This window comes from Rhineura floridana, chromosome 1 (genome assembly GCF_030035675.1).
Source record: "Rhineura floridana isolate rRhiFlo1 chromosome 1, rRhiFlo1.hap2, whole genome shotgun sequence".
NCBI lineage: Eukaryota > Metazoa > Chordata > Lepidosauria > Squamata > Rhineuridae > Rhineura > Rhineura floridana.
The window spans coordinates 97343698-97360126 of record NC_084480.1 but is presented as its reverse complement, the minus strand read 5'-3'; the positions used below and the strand labels follow the sequence as shown (position 1 = coordinate 97360126).

Below are 16429 nucleotides of genomic sequence, written 5' to 3'. Positions count from 1 at the left end.
TGAGGTGACATGAGCTGAGATCTGTGGTAGTGTATCCAATGAAAGCCTTGACTGGATTCTGCCAGAGTTTGGAAGATTTCTTTGGACCGTTGATTGCTCCTTTGTCTGTTGGTCTCATCTTTTTTTGTTGTTGTTATGTGCCTTCCAAGTCGATTACGACTTATGGCGACACTATGAATCAGTGATCAACAACAGCATCTGTCATGAACCATCCTGTTCAGATCTTGTAAGCTCAGGTCTGTGGCTTCCATTATGGAATCAATCCATCTCTTGTTTGGCCTTCCTCTTTTTCCTACTCCCTTCTGTTTTTCTCAGCATTATTGTCTTTTCTAATGAATCATGTCTTCTCATGATGTGTCCAAAGTATGGTAACCTCAGTTTCATCATTTTAGCTTCTAGAGACAGTTCTGGTTTAATTTGTTCTAACACCCAATTATTTGTCTTTTTCGCAGTCCATGGTATGCGCAAAGCTCTCCTCCAACACCACATTTCAAATGAGTTGATCTTTCTCTTATGCGCCTTTTTCACTGTCCAACTTTCACATCCATGTATGCAGTTTTATATATTATTTGTATTTTTTTTAATCAATTGTGAAGGAGGGTAAAATAAAATGTTTTACTTAAAAATAACACTTGGTAGGTTTAGTTCAGCAAATATACAGTGCAAGAAGATGTATGCATACATACATAAGCACATAGAGATTATTAATTTGAGGAAGTATTTATTATAATACCACATTCAGCTCATTGGCAAAATGTACAATCCAGATTTCTTTTTTGTATTCTTTCACACAATTTCTTTATTAAATACAAAAAAATATTGCTGGAATGCAAACAAAAACTTTAGTATACTATTAGAGACCCATGAGAGCTTGAAACAAAATAATCAAAGCAGCAAAAGATTAGTATGTAAAACTATAAACATTACAGGAAAATATCGTTCCTGTGATACAGTTGGCAAATATAATAGCTACTAAAAGACCAAAACCTGAACAACACCAAAAAAAGAGAAGCGCTGTCAATTTATTGTTTGCAAGTTTCATATTCGTATACACAAAAATTAAAGTACTATACTGGATCCAGTCATGCTTAGAGTTAGAACAGACCCACTAAAATCAGTGGGAATTTAGTTAGTCTAGACTAACTTAAGTCTCACTGATTTCAATGGGACTACACCAAGCACAACTCTGGGTCCAACCCAGAATCTAGATTTTTGATACTATACATTAAAATGGTATTTTTGACACTATACAATAAAATTTAGTAGTATATGCAACGTACACGATGGAAAGGAATGCCCTTCATATCTTCCCGATGATCCCGAGCATAGTCCCATAGATAATAATCAAGGAGAACAGCATTGATCTTCTCACTCATGTTCTTGCCTTTCTTTTTATAAAGTTCCAGCAAGCGATTGCAAATGAGTTCACAACACCAAATAGAACAACCTCGGATTTCCACTTCCTGACTGTCTCCAGACTGGTACATGTGCCCTACAGGATATAGAACACATCAGTGAGATTTAAAAAATTGTTAAAACGTAAATGGTAGGACTCTCAGAATATTATAAATTCCTGCTGTACACAGCACTTGTTTTAGCCAGTGTATGTCTAGTGCCTTTGACTTTATTCAGGATAATTCAGGTTATGTATTTTTAGTGGATTAACTTGCAAAACTGACAGGGGTACGAGTGATACATCTGGCAGATTAACAACACAGTCTAGGTCCAAAAGCAAAGCCAGTCCTCTATTGATTTTACTCAACTTAACTGCGACATAGCAAATTAATTGTTATGGTATGTATTCTGAGCCTGTGATTCTGAAACCCACTTTGCCAGACAGTCAACTCAATCCCTCTCTTTTAATCAGAACTATTTTGTCAAACCAGAAAAAAACAAGGTATACAAAAACTTCAGAGAAAACACACAGTCTCTGGGGATGGTGAACTGAGGATAGTGATGATGAAGGTTGATGGCAGGTAATTATACTGTAGAATTGTTGAAGAGGTAGATTCAACAGATGAGAGGTAACTTCTGAGAGAAAGACAGCTTCTGGAAGAGGCAATTCTGGCAGAGGAATAACTTCCAGGAAAGACAGATAGGTAAAAAAGGAGTGTTATCCTCTGGGGCTACTAGGCCTGCTGCTAGTTTCACTGATGACTGAAACAAACTGAGACAGGTTTTGGAGGGAAAAACTAACTCACCAATTAAAGAGAGGGGTGATGTCACTTGACAGGAAGTTACTGTAAGGCTAAGGGAGCATAGAGACAGACTACTAGAGTTACGTAACTCTAACCTAATAAATACCTTCTTTAGCACAACAGGAGTCTCCCTGCAGAGGCAGCACAGTATGTTTTGTTTTGTACTATTACAGTACATAACATCAATGAGAGTAGGAGCGAAGGCTCTAAAGGATCTTTTAACCCATGATCCCAATAATTGTTAGCATCCTTAGGTTTCATCAGCAGAGCCACATATGCATCACAATCAACATTCCTGTCTCAGTCCAACCTTCTAAACGGGAAAAAAATGTTGGAGATAGGATCCAAAGAACTGTGAGTGGCTTTCAAGTTCCTGTTTGTTATTTCAGCCCCTCATGCCTTCCCAAAAGCTGCTCCGTAAAGTTGAGGGATTCTCAGGAACAACCTCAGATGTGGCACATAGCTGTTGTATTAACAGGGAATTTGGAAAGCTGTAGTGCAGTGATTCTCAAACGGTGCGCCCAGGCACACTGGTGCGCCCTAAGAGGTGGCTAGGTGTGCCTCAAATATTATGAAAGTATATTTTAAAAATGAGAAGAAACCCATCTGTATAGGGTAAGTAATAGTTTTCTATAGTTTATTTTTATTCATAGTTTAAAATATATTAATATATTTTTAATTTTGTACACAAAGCACGCCAGAAATTTTTTACATGTTTTACAGTGCGCTGCGAACCAAAGACGTTTGAGAACCACTGCTCTAGTGCATACACAGAAGCAGTTGGGCACATGCATAGTGTTCTTTGGATATCAGCCCTCCCTGGGGACACATTACAATGACCAATAAAGTGAAGCCTTTCTTCATGGAGAAATGGAATCTGTGTGAGCTGCAGGTCATAATATGAACTGAAGGTCTGTACTAATTGGAAAAGGTTGCCTTTTACATGGAGCTTTAAAGAGAGAAAGAAATGTTGCTTTCTAACACTTTTGCTCTCTAAGAGACAAAATACCCTGACCTGTCTTGTAACTGGGTGGAGAGCACTGGGCAAGAAGATTTCCCCATAGGAATAAGTGGAGAGTACTGAGCCACCGCTTCCACCAGGACCCTGCGGCTATTCTTTTCAGTTCCACCTGTTTCTCCCTATGTTACTTACTCTGTTGGATGTGAGTGATGAAAGAGGACAAATAAAAGACTTCTCACTGATACATTTAGCAGCAATTACATACAGATTGTGTAGGCAAACCAAGAAACACAGGCATTTTGGGTTGGTGGCAACTGCAAACATAAAGAGGGATAGTCTAGCAAACTGGGCACAAATCAGAGGTGTGTCAGACAAGGAGGCATCTGAGACTCCTATTCTCTTCCATTAATAGAGTTTTATCTTGAAATCTAGATTTAGAGGGAAGCCACCTGCTTAGCAAAGCCGAACATTTACACCTAACTATAGTTAGTCTCACTTTTGATTGTAGCAAAGAAAAGAAAATATTACAGGCCTAAAACAGGACCATTTTCAACCTGTAAAGAAATACACTGTCAAGTGGATTTGTACAATGACAGACTTTCTTCCTCTCCACTATTTTGTTGTTGAAGAATAATGAAAAAGTCACACGGCTGTGACGCCACAAAATACATGGCATAAGCAAGAAACAAAAATCCATGTGTACACCCCTTTACAATGCAAATCCCGTCATGCTCATTATTTGCTAGAAATAATTGAAAAATATGAAAATTTTCACTTCCTGACAGACAAGAAATTAGATTCCAGAAAAAAAATCCTGAGACTACATGAGATTTGGCAGAGTGTAATCACCAGTGTCTTATCTCTTCTTTTATAGTTTTTTTCCCCAAAAAACAGTAGCAGGGAGGAAGTTGGTACTTTAATTACAAATTCAGTTTAGCAACTGGGCTCCTACTAGAAGGAAGGGCGGGACATAAATCAAATAATAAATAAATAAATAAAACAACTTCCATGAACTGGAAAAACTTGGTTATAATAGGACAGCCTACAGTATCTTATCACTGCTGCAAGGTTAGGATTTTTTCCCCCTGCAAACAAAAGGTATTGATGGAACTTCTCCAATATTAAAATTCTTGATAATCTTGAATAGTGTCATACCTTCCTTGAGTTTTTTCATTAGTTCATCAGAATATTTCATTGCTCCTAAGTGAACAAGCACCTGCGGTATTCTATAGTCAGCAAATATAGTCACACTGGAAATGTCACTGAAGCAGCCATCTCCTTTTCCTTCCAATACACTCCAAGTGTCAGCGACAAGGATTTGTGCTCGTTTGTAGAAAGCCACCTTTCTACCCTGACAGGCAAAGGAAAAATAAAAACCATTATAATGCTTTAAGGTTCTTTTCAACAACCTTTAGCGTAGAGATACGTGAATACTTGTCCTGAAAATAATCTGGAAATTTTAGTTACACCAAAGGAAGGCGACAAGATTGTTAACTGGGACTTGGTGATTCAATTGTATTACACCATCTCTTATCATCTACACAGGCTTCTAATCCATATCTGGGGCCAATCCAAAGGGCTGGTCTTAACCTTTAAAGCACTATACAGCTTGAGATCAGGTTACCTGAAGGATTGTTTCCTCCCACACATACCTCCCCAGACCCTGAGATCATCAGAGGGTCTTTCCCAAGGTGGCTACTAGGGAGAAGGCCTTTTCAGCGGTTGAATCACGATTATGGAAAGCCTTTTCTAGAAAAGCTTACTTGGTGCCCACTTTCTACAGTATTCTTTTTGGTGTCAGGTGAATGAAAAATGTATTCTCTCAAGCTTTTAAGGTTCTTAAGATCTGTTGAGCAATAAAATCAGAGTAGATCCACAGAAATCAATGGAATTATGTAGCTCATCCATTGATTTCAATGGGTTGTATCCAACATCAGGTATACTCAGTGTAGACCCACTGGAATTAATGAAGATAACTAAATTAGGCACATTAATTTCAGTGGGTCTACTCTCCGTAGGAGTTTATTACAGCCCGTAGGCCTATTCTGAGTAGGACTAACACTGAATATCACCCATTTTTTTAAAAAAACATTATTTATTCCCAGTTGTTTAATTTTATGCTGTATTTATATTTTTATGTTTGCATTTTGTTTTAACATTTTTATTGAAAGTCACCCTAAGAATTCTGATTATGGAGTGGCATATAAATGTCAATAATAAATATTCATCAACAGTGGGAATTGCTTTTGTAATGCCAGCCAAAAGCTCTAGCTGCAGGTATGGATCACAGCCTTTATTCATACTTTATACATTAAGTCAGCGAACTGACTTCAGTTACTTCAGGGTGGTTGTCGTTTTTAAGATGCATAGTGGGCTATTTTTTAAATCTACAAACATTCTTATATATTGAACAATATTATTTTACTTCCAAAATTGTGTTTCATTCTTAAAATGGCATATAGCAAACTAGTCAAGGCATTATATGCATACATTCAAGTGTGCATCTCACTGAAGGTAATACAGTACAGATCGAGAAACTGCACATCTCACGTATTCACAGTTCCTGATCCATCAAGTGATACACCTCTGTGTGTAGATTTCCTTTATCTGGATTGGGCTTCCATGTTTAATGGCAGTCTACTTCAAAAGTTTTCTTGGTTTTTGTTATATTGTATAAGATATGGTTAAGATATACTCAGTACAATGGTTATTATCAGTAAATTGCAATATTATGTCATCAAGACCAAATGATTCGTTATATTGCTAAATAAAATGTAAATATTTTCATATTTGTAATATTAAAGTAATATTTATCCATTGACTATGGCTTGAGAAGCAAGTCCCTTGAAGTAATAAACTAATTATGATAATTATACACAACCAAAATTGCAAATTGGATGCAATATTTTAAAAATTAATTTCTAATACAGTTAGCCCTCAGATTAATAATACAGTTTTCAGCTGCTGCAATATGTTTCGGAGATGAAAAGCATGGCTGAAGCAAGTTTATATGTTTAGGAACAGGACATAATTTTATTCTTAATTAATTTAATTTGTTTTGTATGTGTAGCTTTATGAAAGTGGTGAAATCCAATTCTTTGTCACCATTTTAACCCCATCTCACACTTCTTTTTCATACTGCAAAGTTCTGCCTTGCAATATCTCAATCTGTTGCCAGGGCAACTGTATTGACAACGAGAACAGATACGAGCATCCATTTTGTTATGAGTGGTGAAAATTTGGTCGCCCTTTTGAATATGTTAACTTGGTGGGAGAAAATAATCAAGGATTATGTTAACATTACAATCCAAATGTACGAAGGTGCATGGCCTTGATGCTACACCAATGCATTTTTTAGTCCTGGAAACATGAAGCATATTTTTCCATTTATTTGAGAGCTTATTTTAATCAGAAAGGAGAATTAACTGTTGATGTGTGTGCGTTGTTGCGTGAAACACCATACGTTACATTGGAGTTAAGTTGAGCAAGAAACATCACAGAGGCATTAGATCAGGTTAAGAGTCTTTACTACAAGACATTATGGCTTAAGGCTTTAAGATTACATGTAGAGTTGCTCCCCCCCCTAGGAGAGAAGTTCTCAGTTCAAAGACATGACACAGAAGACTCAGCTCAACATAGATAGCTGCTAGAACTCTCCCAGTCTATCTTTTTTTTTCAATTAATTTTTATTCCAATTTTCAAAACCAAAACAATACAAAAAGAAAACAACACAAATCAATAACTAGTACAATACAAAAAGAATATATATATATATATATATATATATATATATATATATATATATATATATATATAAAAAAAATATTGACTTCCGATTTGTCATAGTTCAGCTATAAATCTATAATATATAACAAACCTATCTCTTAATAGATTATAAAATCACCTTCCTCCAACGGTTATCTTAGTTGGTTTCAAATCTCATTAACATCATATCATTTTAATCTTCCACAAAAAGTCAAAGAGAAGTTTCCAATCCTTGAGATATATGTCAATCAATTTTTTTTTCTAAATAAACATGCCAATTAATCCAACTCATCAAATCTACTAAGTCCAGTAATTTTAAATCGCTCTTCTGTCATTATCCATATTGGGTCCATCTTCCATCTTTACGCACCCAAAAATCTTGCTGTCATAGTCATATAATAAAAGTCTGATAGGAATTTCCTCCATCACAGATATTTTCTTGCCATCAAATCCAACCGTATCACTGAAGTATTGTTGCAAAGCCGCATCTCTGTTCCTCTTTTCCACATGATACACTAGTACATCTCTTGAAGGTTTTTCCATTGACACAAAACAGGGATTAATTCTGTTAACTTTCTCCATTTCAAGTTCCATCAAATCCTTCCAGTCCAAGAATTTTTTTGAACCGATAATATCTTTATCTCCAATCTCTTCAATTCCTTCAGGGACAGCGCTGAATTCCAAACTGTAATATTTGTCTCCAGGATCCATCACAGCCAGGAAATCCAAATCTTTTTTCATGTCCATAATTAAGCCAATCTCCATAGTTTGAACCTTGCCTTTAATTTCTCTTTCATCCTTTTTTTGTTTTCCAGATCTATCTTTATTCTCCTTTCTCATAGAATCCTGAATTTCTTTCAGCTCCTGTCTCATTTCGTGAAATTCAATTCTCCACGCTTGTCTATTATTTCTCAGTTCTTGTTTTATTGAGTTAATCCCATTCATTATTTTCTGAAACATGTCTAGAGATAAAGTCCCTTCTTGTACATCCATGATCTTCTTAATTGTCAGTCTTAAAGCCAAAGGAACAAAACTCCTTCAATTTTCAATGTCCCAAACAAAGAGCAGCTTATTTCTTTAACCAGTTACAAAGGAGTTAATCTTTCCAACAAACTAACGTCACAAGCTAGACAGCCCTTATCTCTTATCTGCCCGGAAGTGTAAGAACGGCTTTAGTTCACAGCGTCGAAATAGCTAGTAGCAGAGAGAATGAGCAGATTCGTCAAAAAAAAAGTAGATCAGGAAAAATAGTCCCAGCCATAAATCAAAAAGATTTCTTATCTCTTCCAATCAGAAATCTCTCGTCCGTTGTAATCTTTAAAATGCTATTTTCCATGTCAGCTTTTTGCAATAAAAAAAAAGATAAGCTATTTATATTTTCTTCCCCCTTAGTTCCGTGAATAAAAAAAGGAAAGTCTTACCTCACCTAGGTTATCTCAATTGCTGTTACTTTGACAAATCTCTTTAGCTGTATAGATAAGAAAATGATGAATGTAGACAGGAGGATGTTTGCCTGTTAACCCGTATAAAAAAAAACGGGTCACTTATCCAGCTGAGCTAGCATAAAAATCCTCGCTCTGTCTGAGCTGCTGGAAGACAGACAATTCTGACAAATTCCAGACTCCAACAATCAAAACAAAGCTATGTGGGAAATCTCACGTTTCTTCTTTAACCGGAAGAAATTATTCCCAGTCAGAAAAGAGCCTTCTGACTGAATTTAAACTGGATGTTTCATCCAAGACGGAACTCGTCTCAGAGGCTGCACAGGCGTAGGGATCCTCCTGGGAAGTCCCAACTCTCCCAGTCTATCTTGATGCTACCATGGCAACGGCCTTGGCTGTCCGTTCCCAGACTGGGCAAAGACATAACTCCTTCTAGCTACAGATTTCCAGACTTGCAGACTTGATGGAAAATAAACTCAGTGACAGTACAGTTCAATGGTCAACATTAACAAACATTTCAAAAGTAAAGGCAAAATAGTAATAATCAGTGACTACTCTGAGATGGATCTCAGAACTCCTTTAACTATATACACTATAGTATAGACTATAATCCTGAACTCATTTACCAAGGAGTAATCTCCACTGAACACAATGGGACTTACTTCTTAATAAACATGGATAGGATTGTATATATGGTACCCATTTTTCAACCAGAAACAGTATTTGAAATCCTTCTTCTAAAAAGACTGACTAGGAAAATCTCAAGTTAATGAGTTGGATCCAAAGGTTCTTTTGCTCCTTTGGATCCAACCTAATGTATAATAAGATTAACAAAGCAACCCACACCTCCTTTATACCGAGCTGTGGGGAGTTTTTACTGAACAGAAGAGTCCCTCTGCTCAGCTCTGCCGGCTAGATTGTGCTCCCACTGCCAACCAAGTGACACCAACAGGGAACAGCTCAAAGCCCTGAAACAGGGCATTCCAGTGGAGGGGCTAGGCCAGCCCAGGATCTGCTGGATCCTGAGCCAGTCTCCCTGCTGTTGTGTGACTGCATTGGGCCTGATCTAGACTTGATTGCTGTGCCAGCCTTGAGCTGATACAGGGATCAGCCCCACTAGTCCAAGCTCCCTGACTTTCTGCTGCAGCTGCCATGAACAGGTGGGCTCTGGATGTGGCAGTGGTTCTGCAAAGCCTCACCAACAGAGGTGTAGGGGGTTGAATTATGCCCTAAGAGACTAACTTCTAGAATGTTATAAATATACCTGAGGTTCTAATTTTTGCATCTGTTATCAGTATAAACTTTATGTACAGTTACTACTGTTCAATAGTGGCTCCTGGCTCCTTGGTGGGTTCCTGGAGTGGAGATTGCAGCCACTGTGCTCCTGCTGCTATAAGGTAAAACATGGTTATTTTTTATTATTATTTATTTATTAGATTTATATCCTTCCCTTCCTCCCAGTAAGTGCCCAGGGAGGCCCAGGGTTTGGCTCAGAGTGTCATCAAAACCTGGGCTTGTGGTTTGTCTCCTCCAGGCAAATCAATAGCTATAAACTAAGAACAACCTTGGTTACAACTCATGGTTTGTCTGGAACAATACAAGCCACAAGCTCAGGTTTGGACAACATGCTAAGCCAAACCATGGCTTAGCTCACAGCAGTGCAAGAGCAGTAGGAGAACCAGGAAGAGGAACAAAGCAGCTACAATCTCCTCTCTGGGAACCACACACTACTGCAGTAACGGTAAGCCATTGTTCATGGTGTGAATTGCCACCCTGGGCTCGCTCAGGAGGAAGGGTGGGATATAAATTCAACAAATAAAGTATGGTTAGAACACCTTGCAGTTTGGGTGTGATGTCTACAATGAGCCACTGTCGTGTGAAATCAATAGAAGACCATTTCATAATATTTTATAATAATTGTGTTGCATTTTCCACCAGAAGACTGGCGTGTAAGAGTATGTTTGTAACCAGAAGTTATGAATATTTAGAACACGGAGAAAATTTTCTACCCTAAAAATTATTGTTGTTGTTATGTTCAAGTCGATTACGACTTATGGCGACCCTATGAATCAGTGACCTCCAATAGCATCGGTCACCCTGAAAATTAGGATGAGGAATCTTCCCTCCCAAATGAGTGACTGCTGCCACCATAGTCAAAGATCATTAAGCATCATTCTCACAATAGTCAAGGATGTACTCTAGCGGGCAACACTGTGGACTACTGAATGCCAAGAGGCTTACCTGACACATAGCCTCATCTCTAAAGGATGGGAAATTTTCCACTATTAGCTGTAGTAATTTCTGGGCACTTTTTTCACTTTTCTTAACACACGTGAGGAAAGAGCCTCCAAATTTTTCCAGGAGAACTGTCCCAGTCTCATTCAGCACATGATGTCTCTCCTCGATTAAAGGCATGGGAACATCTGTGTCTGAGCGAAATGCATGCTTCACCTGCTCCAGTGTCATAGTGGCATAATATGAAGCACTAGTAATGGGCAGTCCTTCAGAAAGTAAAAACAGCAACAATAAACAATAAACCATACAATAATATATAGCTCTGTTTCTTTATATCCCAGCTACAGAGTAACAAAATTAATCTTCACCAATTATTAAAGCAACTAAACTCTTTACTCCTATGTTAGTTTAAGAATAAATAAGTATAAGAAAAGCCTTGCAGGGTCAGGCCAAAGGTACATCTAATCACTAGTCCTGTTCTGACAGTATGGGAAGCCCACAAACAGGATCTGAGTTTACCTCTGAATAATAATAGTTAAAAAGTTACTTCTCCCCTCTACAGATGTTATTTATTATTTGATGCATTTCTGTCTTTAGCTTAAATTTCTCAAAGCAGCTAATTACAATACATAAAAACAATATAAAAAAGAACATAATTCTCTTATCCACAGCTGCCAATGAAGATAAAGCATGAGCAGAAGCAGTCTCTAGCATGCTCATCCCCTGCAAAAGGTTGCTGCTCATGCACCTCCCACTAAAGTATTAATGAATCCAACAGCTAGGTGACCTATGCAGTTCCCAGTACTGGCTTGGAAATGCCACCTAGTAAAGGGAAGCTGAATCCACTTACAAAAAATCTTCACAGGCTCCCAACATTATTCCACAAGTCCCAAATCAATTCACTACACCCCCTCCCCACAAAATGCTACTTATATTTTCTTTATTTTGGCTCTTGATCATAGGAGCAGCTGGTAAGTACTGGACAGTACTCAGGTTTCCACCATAGATGCAAGGGCCGAGGGAGGCAAATCCTGCAAATTCTTTTGTTCTGGTCCTTTGGCACTCACATCTTGGAACATGCTGTGTTAAAAGCCCTGCTGTTGCTTCTCATACATTATTACCTGGGACTCTGGGATTCAAGCCTAAAGTTGTAGATGAATAACACAAACCTTTCAAAATGTTGACTTGAATGAAGCTTTGCATTTCCCCCTAAAGCAAGGTAATGGGCCCACAGGCTCTTCTTTAATTTGGAAAATTAGGAACTAACCCTCATCAAGTGCTCTGTTGACGGCAGCGCAAAGAGACCAGTAGCCACTATACATTTTGCCTTTATACTTCACCAGACATTTGTGATCTTCACACACAGACCAAAAGGAAAAATTGAGGGCATCAACAAGGAATACCCAGTTCACAGCATCTTCACTTGCTGCTTGAGGGTTCAGCTCATGAGAAGACTTCCATCCAGTCACACTGAACTCTTTCTCCACAACTTTGTCAAATAACATCTCTGCAACTTTTTGTACACCATCATCTTCAACGTACACATCTTTGCTGTTTTCTGCTATGAACTTGGCAGATTCTTTGGGGTTCAAGAATGCCTCCATATTCTTCCTCACGTTTCTAAGTAAAGGTAATATTGCCTGTTAGTCTATGATCTATAGGTAGAACACAATCCAAAACATAACAGGACTAATAACCTCATTATCATAATATAAGATATTTGGTAATTCACTCTGTGATAATCAGGCTATCCTCCCTGGTCATTTTGGATCTTATAGCCCAATCCTATGCATGCTTATTCAGAAGTAAGATCCAGTGAGCTAAACAGTACTAACTCAAAAATAAGGTTATATAGAATTGCAGCCCTAATGGGTCAAGACTGCTGAACTGTTTTACCAGCAATGGGTGAAATTCAATGTCACGTTAGTAGGCTTCCACTCACACAATAGGGCTTCTCCTTTGTCTCCTCCCCATGCACCCCCCAAAATATTTCATCTCCCCCATGGCCTTCTAATCTTCTGGAGTAGATTTTAGGGGTACATAGGGGGCTGCAGGGGGGTAGGAGAGGAAGGGGAAGCCCTGCTGCATGAGTGGATGTCTTTCTTGTTCTGCTCATGGACACCATTGGATATCACCCAATGATCATTTATCAGTTTGCCATACAGTGGGTTGTATGCATATGGACAGACTTTTAGCTCTTGGTTCCACTATCCGTATGTTGAGTGTAATTGTTTTTGGATATCATAAGTGAAACAGAGTATCCCAATCTGAGCTAATTTTGTGGTATAGGAAAGTATCCAAAGAACAGAGCGAGAAAATGATCACACTGAAAGAACTAGGGAGAGGAGGGAGAGGGAATAACGCCAGATATTGCATGTAGACTAGAAAAACAGCACATGCATTCATTGTTCCATGACCATGATGATGATGATGGACTGCCTTCAAGTCGATTCCATAACCATAGCATTGTGTTATTTTTTAAAAACATACGTGAGCTTCCTATGTTGACAAGAAAAATAGATGTTTGCCCCCACTGGTCCCTAGCACTACCAACCAAACAGGGGATCAGGGGCCTGCCTCTACAGTGAAGCAACCAGATGCTTGAAGAGGTGATGGAAATCGACTGCCTTCAAGTCGATCCCAACTTCTGGCAACCCTATGAAGAGCATTTTTGTGGTAAGTGGTATTCAGAGGTGGTTTACCATTGCCTTCCTCTGAGGCTGAGAGGCACTGACTGGCCCAAGGTCACCCAGTGAGCTTCAAGGCTGCGTGGGGATTCGAACACTGGACTCCCAGGTCTTAGTCGGACACTCTAATCACTATGCCATGCTGGCTCTTGAAGAGGTGTTAGCTGCTCCTAAATTATTGCATTGCTAGTCAATATTCTTACAGCTCTTCTTCAGGGATTACACTGAATCTGTCTCAGTGAGACTGAACACTGCCTATAACAGTTTGTTGTCTTGTACTTAAGGGGCTACTTGACTTGAAGGAAATCATTAATGACAAAGTTTAAGACCTTCCCTGATAGGATGTAGTACTCTTCTAGCCCATTTAGTGGATAATCTGTAAGATTACAGCACCTCTAGCTTCCCTGGCAAAATATCTACAACTCATACTTCAGGGCCTTACAGTGAGTCAGACCATCATTGGCCCTCCCGCACAGTATTATCCACCCTGACTGGCAGTGGCTGTTCAGGGTTTCAGGCAAGAGGTTTTCCCAGCCAGTTACGCTCTCTATCTCTGTCTACTTTAGGAAGAGGAGGTCATTCAAAAGAGAAACACTGAATCATAGAGATTGTACAGCTAGAACAGTCTATGCTTGCTAGATGGGTGCTCTTCCCAAAACGTCATTCATTTTATCAGATTTTTATAAGCGTTGATCTGAAACCATTTCGCCTACTGCAAACAGCAGCCAAGAGCAGAATACTAGCTGATCTGCCAATTACTAGGTGCTATTACAAATCCATGAAGTTTAGAAAATACCAAAACGCACCATTCGACGCTATACGGCTATTTTGGGAATATAACGCTAAGTCGAGTTCCCTCCAACCTTGTTCCTCCCTCCCCCTCCTTTTCACCGTCAAAGCCATTATTTAAGTTTTGGCTGCTGCAAGGATTTCCGCGCAAGTCAGGGACAGAAAAAGACAAACGCATCCCTTCTCCCCTTTCTAAATTCACGTGGCCAAGCAAGGCCTGCTTCCCAGTTCTGTCCTAGGCCTTCGGAGAAAATGTGTATGCACGTAGATTTCTGACATTTATAGCTACAGCACCGTTTTTCTCCTTACCAGAAGATCACAATAGTTTTCTAAGTAGTTAAATCCCCTTACCTCCACAACTATACGGTATCTCGATTCTGGTTACAGAAAAGACGACCAAAAATGCCCCAAAGCAGATCTCTTTCCTCCCCACCGTCGTACCCACCATCCCGCCTTCAGTCTCCAATCAGAATTAGCCATATTTGCATAAGGGAGTCCGCGACTCGGAAGACGAAAGTAAGTGCTGGATACAGTACAACCTCCCATACCATCGAACGGATCCGCGCTTCCCCTTGCTGCAGTCTCTTCCTCTCTCGTCATTCTCTCATTTAAAAGTCGTCAGTGGCCAAGTGTGGATTTCCTTACAGTGCTTTTAAAAAAAATCATTGCAGTCGGAACTCGAGGTCACTGCAATTGCAATCGTCTGCATCTTTTGAAATTATCTATGGACCAGTGAATTCCCAAGGCGATTATTATTACTCTTCCTGGAATCAGAAAAATACTTCGAAGGGGATGTTTCTCCCGTTTACTGCCCAAGGGAAGCCTGCTCTGGTCAAGGAAAAACTGAAGGTGGGAGCACTACAGAAAGTAGGCAGTAGCAAACACGTATGGACAGATTTATCAGGGAACCTACTGGGGTCTATAAACCCACTTTTAAGCGGACGCAACAAAACGCTCTTATGGGTGTTGCAAGTCCGTTTTACGCTATAAGGTTCACTTGTATACTTGAATTAACAGCTTCTCTCCTGAAAAAGTGAAGCATCTCTCACTCCTCTGTGAACTTTCCAAAACCTGAGGTTGCATGGTCAGGTAGTAGGCAATTTTTTTGTCGAGACCCCAAAACGACAAATTAAAACTGAACATTCGAATATGAGGTCATTTGCACAATTCCCTAATACTATGTTACATTTTCTTCACTAGAAATATTGCCTTAAAGCAGAAGTGGGTCGGCTTAGATCCATTTTAGTTTTAATTAGAATCCCGAGGTCACCAGCCAGAACTCAGGAAGCAAAAAATTGGGAGTGGGGGAAGGTGCCACTTGAACAGTTTTTCAGTACTAGGACTGGAGTTCCCCCCACACCTCCTTTCACACTTGAACAAATGATGAAATTTTAAAAGGGGTAGGCCTAGAAGTAGGCATTGTGAGAGCAGGGGCACAGGATATAAATTCAGAAGAGCAAAATTACCACAGGCCTAACCACAAGTGCCAAAGCCACTTGAAGAGAGACACTGCTTACAAGTGCCTGTACGCTAATGCTAGGAGCCTCCAAACCAAGATGGGAGAACTGGAGTGCTTGGTCTTAGAGAAGAGCATTGATATAGTGAGCATAACCGAGACCTGGTGGAATGGAGAAAACCAGTGGGATACGGTTATCCCTGGATATAAACTGTATCGGAAGGACAGGGAAGGACGTATTGGTGGCGGAGTCGCTCTATACGTGAAAGAAGGCATTGAATCCAGCAAGCTCGAAACCCCAAAAGAGGCGGACTCCTCCACAGAATCGTTGTGAGTGGTGATACCATGCCCCAGGAGGGACTTAATACTGGGAACAATCTATCGTCCCCGTGATCAAAATGCTCAGGGAGACCTTGAGATGAGATATGAAATTGAGGAAGCATCCAAACTAGGAAGTGTGGTAGTAATGGGTGACTTCAACTACCCGGACATAGACTGGCTGCATATGTGTTCCAGTCATGATAAAGAAGCAAAGTTTCTAGATATTCTAAATGACTATTCCCTAGACCAGTTGGTCATGGAACCGACCAGAGGGACGGCAACCCTGGACTTAATCCTCAGTGGGGACCGGGACCTGGTGCGAGATGTAAGTGTTGTTGAACCGATTGGGAGCAGTGACCACAGTGCTATTAAATTAAACATACATGTAAATGGCCAATTGCCAAGAAAATCCAACACGGTCACATTTGACTTCAAAAGAGGAAACTTCACAAAAATGAGGGGATTGGTAAAAAGAAAGCTGAAAAACAAAGTCCAGAGGGTCACATCACTCGAAAATGCTTGGAAGTTGTTTAAAAACACTATATTAGAAGCTCAACTGGAGTGCATACCGCAGA

General features: G+C 39.5%; 1 protein-coding gene across 4 annotated transcripts; it reads right to left on the bottom strand.

Moving 5' to 3' along the window:
- Positions 1-737: 737 nt before the first annotated feature.
- On the bottom strand, positions 738-14723 carry QNG1 (Q-nucleotide N-glycosylase 1). 4 transcript variants are annotated; one of them, XM_061626932.1, is made up of 5 exons: positions 14626-14723; positions 11869-12221; positions 10608-10867; positions 4315-4510; positions 738-1492 (listed from the first exon to the last, which is right to left on the bottom strand). In XM_061626932.1, the coding sequence occupies exons 2-5, from the start codon at positions 12203-12205 to the stop codon at positions 1260-1262; spliced, it is 1026 nt and encodes a 341-aa protein (XP_061482916.1). In that variant the 5' UTR covers positions 12206-12221; positions 14626-14723; the 3' UTR covers positions 738-1259. The 4 variants fall into 4 exon arrangements, with proteins under 4 accessions (XP_061482916.1, XP_061482904.1, XP_061482926.1 ...); XM_061626920.1 differs by lacking the exon at positions 14626-14723 and adding an exon at positions 14429-14573; XM_061626942.1 differs by lacking the exon at positions 14626-14723 and adding an exon at positions 14095-14308.
- Between the last annotated feature and the right edge of the window lie 1706 nt (positions 14724-16429).

Bases quoted from the DNA above. Each gene is read 5' to 3' on its own strand.
- QNG1 (XM_061626932.1), bottom strand. From the start codon at position 12,205: ATGGAGGCATTCTTGAACCCCAAAGAATCTGCCAAGTTCATAGCAGAA. The intron at 10,868-11,868 runs GTTAGTTCCTAA...TACTTTCTGAAG, and splicing joins CAACAGAGCACTTGATGAGG to GACTGCCCATTACTAGTGCT. The intron at 1,493-4,314 runs GTATGACACTAT...TATATCCTGTAG, and splicing joins AATGAAAAAACTCAAGGAAG to GGCACATGTACCAGTCTGGA.